The sequence below is a fragment of the Tursiops truncatus genome (assembly GCF_011762595.2).
Source record: "Tursiops truncatus isolate mTurTru1 chromosome Y unlocalized genomic scaffold, mTurTru1.mat.Y SUPER_Y_unloc_1, whole genome shotgun sequence".
Lineage (NCBI taxonomy): Eukaryota > Metazoa > Chordata > Mammalia > Artiodactyla > Delphinidae > Tursiops > Tursiops truncatus.
Window position 1 is genome coordinate 357,380 of NW_022983136.1, and position 9,426 is coordinate 366,805.

Sequence of the window (9,426 nt, forward strand, 5' to 3'; positions counted from 1 at the left end):
CTCAGGATGTCATTTTGTAAGCAAATTATGGTGAAAGCCAAGAAAGTGATGATTCATTGAATAAATATTTATAGTGTATTTACTATGGGAAAGTAATATTCTAGGTATGTAACATTTGAACCTCCTTTCTGTTTAATAACAAAATTGAAATAAAAATATCTTCCCTGTCTGATCTGTAAACTTGGTCACAAAAGTGCTTCTGTTGATTTTCTACTCAGATGTTGCAGAAATTGCAGACGAAGTTTATATGGAAGTGATTGTAGGAGAGGAGGATGCTGCTGTTGCAGCAGCAGCCGCTGCTGCAGTGCATGAACAGCAAATGGATAACAATGAAATCAAAACATTCATGCCAATAGCATGGGCAGCAGCTTATGGTATGTCATGTTGCAGCTTGAAGGATTGCATGGTTCTTGAACATGAATTTATTATTGAAAAACATGTTTTTAGGGTCTTAAGTTTCAGCAATATGATGTACCAGTGTAGTGATTTAAGTAAAAACAGGAAGATGATATAGTCTACCTTTTGCCTTTGCCTTTACCTTTAACAGGAATTTTTTTCGTGCCTATATTTAAGAAGTATGTAGACTTTCAAGCTCAAATTTTTTAATCTTTAGTATATGTGGCTCATGACCTTTGAGTGAGAACGAGAGAATTCATGGGGGAAAATGATGCTATATTTGGAAGCTAGGCATTTCCTACAGTCTTGTATATAAGTAAGCCCAGTAAAGCCTAGTACCTAGAAAGGGAATTTCTGTCATTCATGAGTATCATGGTTTTTCATTGTTGTAGTTTATAAAGAATCCTTAATTCTTTATAATTTATAATACTGTATAATTTTGTTTTTTAATGCATATTGTTAGGTAATAATTCTGATGGAATTGAAAACCGGAATGGTACTGCAAGTGCCCTCTTGCACATAGATGAGTCTGCTGGACTTGGCAGACTGGCTAAACAAAAACCAAAGAAAAGGAGAAGACCTGATTCCAGGCAGTACCAAACAGGTGAGGGCACACGAGTTCCACAGTGCAGCGTGCTCTGCAAGCTCTCAGTTGAAACTAGTATGTATCCCCAGAGGTGTTATGATGGCATTTTAACTGCTAGAATACAGTAGCTTTTGTGTATTGAACTTGAAAATATAATTTTAAGAATTCACTGATATTCATGAATGATTTCCTTGGATAAAAAATAGATTTTGGATCAGAACCTATTTCAGGAAAAATAAAAATATCAGGTTATTTTAGTGGAAATGCAAAAAAAGATTACTAAAATATTATGTCAGTTAACTTTAAATGAAAAAACTGAAAAAAATCTAGGGACTTCCCTGGCAGTCCAGTGGTTAAGACTCCTCACTCCCAGTGCAGGGCACAAGGGTTCGACCCCTGGTCGGGGAACTAAGATCTCACATGCTGCATGGCTTGGCCAAAAAAAAGGGTTCTGTTTCTGTCAGCATGAGGCATCATTCAGAGAGGAGCAGGACAGATATGTCAGTTGTTCATTCATATATTCCTTTTTTGTATATCTTGTATAATGATTTGCATATTAGATTTTTTTATAGGTCTGGGTGAACTTTAAGTTAATGTCAGTTTGGCTTGACATAATAAAAGCTGAAATGTTGAGCTTTATGAATGATTTTCTCTAGATATCTAAATTTATATGGCTTTAAATTGCTACTTTATATATTTTAAACTAGGAATAAGATTGGTACAGTCATAATGAGGTTTCTGGACCAGGTTCTCTTTATTACTAGGTTTCTATATCTTTTGTTGAAAAACAATAAAAGGTATGTTAAAGTAATATAGGTACTTATAAACAGTGTTCAGAACACACACTTTAAATGCTTGAAGAGACCAAAACAGAACTTGGATTGATCACTCATGCTCCTTTCTTTTCCTTTCTTAGCAATAATTATTGGCCCTGATGGACATCCCTTGACTGTCTATCCTTGTATGATTTGTGGGAAAAAGTTTAAGTCGAGAGGTTTTTTGAAAAGGCACATGAAAAACCACCCTGAACACCTCACCAAGAAGAAGTACCACTGTACTGACTGTGATTACACTACCAACAAGAAGATAAGTTTTCACAACCACCTGGAGAGCCACAAGCTGACCAGCAAGGCGGAGAAGGCCATTGAATGCGATGAGTGTGGGAAGCATTTCTCTCACGCTGGGGCTTTGTTTACTCACAAAATGGTGCATAAGGAAAAAGGAGCTAACAAAATGCACAAGTGTAAATTCTGTGAATACGAGACAGCTGAACAAGGGTTATTGAATCGCCACCTTTTGGCAGTACACAGCAAGAACTTTCCTCATATATGTGTGGAGTGTGGTAAAGGTTTTCGTCACCCGTCAGAGCTCAAAAAGCACATGCGAATCCATACTGGGGAGAAGCCGTACCAATGCCAGTACTGTGAATATAGGTCTGCAGACTCTTCTAATTTGAAAACTCATGTAAAAACTAAGCATAGTAAAGAGATGCCATTCAAGTGTGACAGTTGTCTTCTGACTTTCTCAGATACCAAAGAGGTGCAGCAACATGCTCTTATCCACCAAGAAAGCAAAACTCACCAGTGTTTGCATTGCAACCACAAGAGTTCGAACTCAAGTGATTTGAAACGACATGTAATTTCAGTTCACACAAAGGACTACCCCCATAAGTGTGATATGTGTGATAAAGGCTTTCATAGGCCTTCAGAACTGAAGAAACATGTGGCTGCCCACAAGGGTAAAAAAATGCACCAGTGTAGACATTGTGACTTTAAGATTGCAGATCCATTCGTTCTGAGTCGCCATATTCTCTCAGTTCACACAAAAGATCTTCCGTTTAGGTGTAAGAGATGTAGAAAGGGATTTAGGCAACAGAATGAGCTTAAAAAGCATATGAAGACGCACAGTGGTAGAAAAGTATATCAGTGTGAGTACTGTGAGTATAGCACTACAGATGCCTCAGGCTTTAAACGGCACGTTATCTCCATTCATACGAAAGACTATCCTCACCGTTGTGAGTACTGCAAGAAAGGGTTCCGAAGACCTTCAGAAAAGAACCAGCACATAATGCGACATCATAAAGAAGTTGGCCTGCCCTAACAATACTTCCACAGACTTTTGTAGAGGTTGGCTTTTAAAAGCCAATTTTAAAGCCGATCAGTTTTGTTCACATACAGTACTGTACATTGATTTATACTGTGTACAGATAGGATTATTCCTTCTCGTTACCTTTACATTTTATTCAGTAGTGTTCTGAATCCTATTTAGTTTGTTTAATGAGGAAAAGTAGCAACAAACAAGTTGCTTTCAATAAAATAATCCCTGATTCTGTATTGAATTTTTCCATCTTAGAAGTTTTAACTATTTAAGTATTTACTTTATTCACCTTGATGGTACTCTTCTAAGACGATTAAAGATAAAAACATGATTTAGTAACTCTAAAAGTAATCATTTTGACTCGTTTTTCCCCCACAAATTCTTTGCATTAAATAGAAACATCTGGAATATAAATGGGAGATTTTACTGTCAGTTCTAATTATAACATGAGTCATTTACTTGTCTAGCTTAACATTTTCAAATCACATGACCGTGAAACTTTGCATTTGAGCCTCAACATTGAATATAGTATATTGGCTAAGTTTGTGCTTAGTTTTCATTCTGTTTAACAGGCAAAATATGCTTCTTTTTACTTTCTTTGTAGTGTTTACATTTTTTGCCAGCACAGCACACTTTTAGAAGTGGTATTGAAAGGTTTTGCTTTTTCCTGTTTTTCATTCTCTGTCTGTACTCCTTTGTTTTAGAATAGTTATGTTCTGTAAATGAGACTTATTGTGAACTAAGTTTTGGAATTTTTTAGAGAGAAATGTGGCTCATATGCTTTTGCAAGGTACCCTAAATTTTATATGTGCCTGTATGTTGCTTATTTTACATACTTAAACACACAATCCCAAATTCTAAGTCTATGATGAAAAGTATCAAATGTACAATGAACTGAAAGATCCACAGATGTATGAAGGAGCATTTTTGCCAACTTTTTATTCAGAAGGATCAAAATTTAGCTGAAGAATTAGGAAAAAATAAGGACACTAATATTTTTATAAAGTGAAGTATTATCTTATAAAAATCTTTGGTAATTGGAAAAGAGAAGTTAATGGTATTTCTAGATAGAATGCTTTCATACAGGTTTATCTTCATACCTTAAAAATTTCTGAAAACCTAATGAGTACCAGTAGATATTAATCTCTCTGTTCAGACCGAGAAGCCTGTAAAGAACCTGTCTTCTCACAAAATAAGGCAGAGAGTAAGGAAGCGGTGGCTGTATATACTAGAGAATGGGTGCAAATTAAACTTGACAAGCTCAGCCTGCGTTTTTATTTCTTAGGCAGTTAGCAAACTTGAATAATACTCAAGTTGCCTTTTATTAGAAGACAGAAGTTGTATTTAAAGTACATAATAAAATGTAAGGCTTTATTTGAAATATAAATTCTTTCACAGTTTTGTTTTTTATTTGAGAGTTGAAATATTTTAAGCAGTTAGTGAGTCATAAACATAGATATAAAATGAATTCAGTTAATTAGAATTTGGTTGTGTTAATACAAATTTTGGAGAAAAGGAAACACGTTTTAGGTTGCTCAAATTAGCTATTGGCACATATATACTGGCACACTGTGGGAGATTAGAAATTTTTCTTCCCTTGTGGTAGGTACCTTACAACTTCATTATGGTGCTTTCTTCTACTCCTGTAGAGGTTTTACCTTTCTCTGTGCCATTCATATTCAGAAGTTATATTAATACAGTCAGAAATCTAAGCATTTGGGGTTTTTCACAGCCACTCAAGGCTAGATTAATTTAATCTCGTTCTAAATCAAGTGATTTAGGTATATAGGAATTTAAACCTAATGCCAGCCACAGCCACAAGATGGATTTTGGAACCTCTGCCTTCTTGGCCCTCGTATATGTCCCCATCTGTTTTATTGTCCATCTGTTGACCTGTTCTGGAAAACTCTTATTTTTGTATGTGAGTATCTTTTAAATCTCCCTCAAATTTGTTATTCCCTGAAGTAACATAAAAGGAAACGTTTAATGAAAGTTTACATTTAAGAATTTTAAAACATTCTGTAAAATTAATATAGATAAATAATTAATTTTATTTTAAAAATACACTGAAAGATAAAGAACAACACTTTACATCATATTTCTCACATTCTGGAGTCATAAACAGTTGTTTTGTTTTTAAGCGCAATATTGAGACCTTTAAAAGGTATTAAGGATTTGGTCAAGTTAATATAAAACATTTGCCTTTATAAAGAAAAAATGAAATTGTACTTACTGTTATGTACTGATATTAATTGAGGTTGTTTTAATTCTTAAAACAATTTGATTAGCAAAGCTAAAAAAGTATATGTTTCAGTTTAGTGTTTAAAGAGGTACCAATTTTTAGAAGAACATAAGTTATTGTTTTGTTGAAATAACCTGTCAGATATTGTATGTTCCCTCCTTTGTACACATTGTAAAATACTTAAAGTAAAATACTTAATAAGAAATTCATATAGAAGAATGTGACACTATTGTAAATGTGTACTTGAGAGTAACATGCAAAAATAAAAATCAGACTATTTTCCTGATAATCAGTGTTTAGTCTATTTGATACTAGTACAAAGTTAACACTTGCCTGAGAAAAAAAAAGTGCAGCTTTCTTAAATCTAGTAAACATAATACAGTGGACTATTTTTGTTTCCCCATTTCTTAATTCATTCTGTATAGAAGTGGAATGAATGCAAAATGTTTAATTGTGCTTCATTTTTTTGACTTGGTTGGAAATGTTCATCCTGTGAGTTAGCACGTAATATTTTAGAGTAGTTAAGAGCTAATTGGGGGCTTCCCTGGTGGCGCAGTGGTTGAGAGTCCACCTGCCGATGCAGGGAAACGGGTTCGTGCCCCGGTCCGGGAAGATCCCACATGCTACGGAGCGGCTGGGCCCGTGAGCCATGGCCACTGAGCCTGCGCGTCCAGATCCCGTGCTCCGCAACGGGGGAGGCTACAACAGCGAGAGGAAAAAAAAAAAAAAAAAGCTAATTGGTAAGTCCTTTTGATTAGCATGTCCTTGAAATACACTTTTTTCTTTTATCTTTACAAAACATTTGTCGTTTTCCATCTGCAACTACTTCTGAGATAAATGTCCCATGTATAAAGTGGTTGTTTTAGACCACGTAAAGTTCATTTCAGTATAAGACCACAGCAATCAATGATGGTTATTACTGTTTTCATAGCAAAAGACTCTGTCCTTGAGTTACCCTTTTGTGCCCAGTTTGGAGGTCTGTTACAGACACTAACATACTGTAGAACAGGTTATTGTCATAGTAAAAATTAGATAAAAGTTATCAGGAGTTGTCTTAACCATTTAGTATTTATCACAGTTCCAGAGGCCGGGAAGTCCAAGGTCAAGGCACTAACTTATTCAGTGGGTGGTAAGTGCCACTTTTCTAGTTCATAGACTGCCAGCTTCTGGTTGTGTCTTCACATGGTGGAAGGAGTGAGGGAGGGAATAGTGAGGCACTGTTCCCACTTGTGAGGGCTCTACCCCCATGACCTAATCACCTCCTAGAGACTCCACCTCGTAATACCATGACATTGGGATTCGATGGCACATAAAAACATAATTTTAGGGAGTCAAAAGCATTTAGTCAATAGGAGTTAAAAAGATTGGGACATTCAGATTTTTATTGAGAAAACTGATGTAACGTAAAAGTCACTGTCTAAAAGGGTAAAATTAGTGGCCTTTAAACATTGACAGTGTTGTGTTACAATCACCTTTATTTAGTTCCAAAAATCTTAGATTTTTAAAGATAAAGATTCTGCACTTCTTCAACTGTATAGGAATATGTGTTTGCCTAATAGTTCAAACAGTAAATAATAAAAGTTTGAGTTAAATATTAAGAGAATATGGTGAATGTCACTCTGACAAGTCATAAGTCAGACAAGACAACTGCAACTCAACTGAATAACTCATTTATAATAGAGTGCCTTATAAATAACACCTAACCAAGTCTGTGATCCCCCTACTCAGATCATTTATACCCCTGTTCTCTGGAATCTTCGTTTCACTGATTTCCTTTATTTCCCACAAATGGTAGGTCATATAAGGAAAAGCATGACCAGTCAGTATCTTAAGGATGTGCTATTTCAGAATAGTGGGTTTTGAACTTTGGGCCAAGGATGTCTAGTATCAGCATTACTTGGAAACGTGTTTGAAATACAGATTTTTGGGTGCGCTATATACGCACTACATCAGAAACTGCATAGGACCTAGCAACCTATTTTGTTCTTGTAAAAATACACGTAACAAAATTTAACATCTTTAAGTATACACTTCAGTAGTGCTTAAGATTTACTCATATTTTGTTGAGGATTTTTTCATCAATATTCATAAGGAATATTGGTCTGTAGTTTTCTTATAACGCCTTTTTCTGGATTTGGTATCAGATAATGTCATTTCGTAGAATGAGTTTGGAAGTATTCTGTATTTGGGGAATATTTTTACTATTATTGGTGTTAATTCTTACAGGTGTACAATTTAAGCGATTCACAATTTTTAAACGTTATACTCCATTTATAGTTAATAAAATATTGGCTGTATTCTTTGTGTTATACAATATATCCTTGTAGCTTATTTTATACATAATAGTTTATACCTTCTAAACCCCTACCCCTATCATGCCCTTCCCCCCTTCCCTCTCCCCACTGGTAACCACTAGTTTTTTTCTCTGTATCTGTGAGAGTGCTTTGTTGTTACATTCACTTGTTTATTGTATTTATTTTATTTCTTCTTAAGTTCTGGTAATTTATGCATTTCCAGGAATTTCTCCATTTCATCTAGGTTGTCTAAATTGCTGGTGTTGAATTTTTGATAATATTAATGTATTTTAACTTCTTTTTTTCTGTGTAAGCATCAGTAGTAATGTCCCTACCTTCATTACTGATTTAGGTAACTTAATGTTTTTTTCTAGCTTTCTTAGTCTACCTAATGTTTCATCAATTTTTTTCAAAGCATGGCTTTTGGTTTTGTTAATTCTGTTATTTTTCTGTTTCATTCATTTCTGCACTAACCTTCATTGTTTTTTTCCTTCTTGCATTGTGTTTAGTTTTGCTATACTAAAACACAGTACTTTAAGGTTTAAACAGTTTATTTATGAAAGATTCTTATTTTTAATGTAGGTGTTTATAGATTTCCCTCTGGGAACGGTTTTCTCTACATCTATTAAGTTTTGGTTTATTGTATTCATTTTCATTTGACTTAAGGTTTTTTCCCCTAATTTCATTAGTGATTTTTTTTTTTCTTTGACCCATTGCTTGTTTAATACTATGTCATTTAATTTCCATGTTTTTGTAAATTTTCCAGTTTTTCTTGTGTTACTGATTTCTGGCTTCATTCCATTGTGGTTGAAAAGATACTTTATATAAATTCAACTTTTAAAAAAAATTACTTAGACTTGTTTTATGGCCTAATGTATAGTCTACACTGGAGAATTTTCCATGTGCATTTGAGGGAAAGGTGTAGTTAGCTCTTGGAATCAGTATTCTGTTTATAGAGTGTTCAGTTCCTCCATTCCTTGTTTCATCTTTTTTTCTGGTGTTTTTATCCATTTTTGAATGTGAGCCTGAAGTCTTTATTGGAGAGCTGTTTCTCATTCAGTTCTGTCTATATGTATTTCATATAAATTGGTTTCCTTTTTTTTTTATTTGGTGTGTATCTGATTGTCATATCTTCATATCTGATTATCGATTAACCCTTTTGTCAATATATAATGTCCTTTGTATCTTGTAGCAGTTTTTGAGTTGTTAAAAACTAGACAATAGGTCCAAAATGCAGTGGCTTATGCTAAGCCCCAAATAGAGGTTTAAGTTAATTACAGCTTCTGCTCTCCCAGAAGTGGAGTCTTAAACCAGTCAATTAGGAATCACCTGATCAGCACTGGTTAGATAATCTGCTAGATATACCCTCTGCCGGCTCCTAAAGGAAAGTAACTTTGCAATAACCAACTCATTTTGTTTTTGCAGAGTGTAACTTCTTTGTTCCTTCTGCCTATGAAAGCCTTTCATTTTGTACAGCTACTTTGAGCTCATTTCTGTCTGATGGATGATATGTTGCCTGATTCACATATCATTGACTGAATCCAGTAAGGTCTTGAAAATTTACTCAGTGGAATTTTATTTTGCCTGATACCAGTATAGCTACCGTAGCACCCTTTAGGTCACTGTTTGCATGAACTATCTTTTTTCACCCTTTCATTCTTGTATTTTTGGATGCGAAGTTAATCTGTAGATATCATATAGTTGAACGATTAAAATATTTTAATATATATAAATATATAATATATGAAGTATATAAAATTTTTTTAATTTAATGGTCCAACTATATGCAGTTAGTGCAGTTCAGAAGTAAG

General features: G+C 34.4%; 1 protein-coding gene across 6 annotated transcripts in view; it reads left to right on the forward strand.

Annotated features, from left to right (window-relative positions):
- Positions 1 to 5,610, forward strand: part of LOC117310586 (zinc finger X-chromosomal protein) — a 55,255-nt gene extending 49,645 nt beyond the window's left edge. For all 6 annotated transcript variants that reach the window (XM_033850280.2, XM_073799764.1, XM_033850275.2 and 3 more), the window contains 3 exons: positions 219 to 374; positions 860 to 1,000; positions 1,899 to 5,610. In XM_033850280.2, coding sequence (XP_033706171.1) covers positions 219 to 374; positions 860 to 1,000; positions 1,899 to 3,082 — 1,481 coding nt within the window. In that variant the 3' untranslated portion in view covers positions 3,083 to 5,610. The remainder of the gene's footprint in view (positions 1 to 218; positions 375 to 859; positions 1,001 to 1,898) is intronic.
- Positions 5,611 to 9,426: the final 3,816 nt, after the last annotated feature.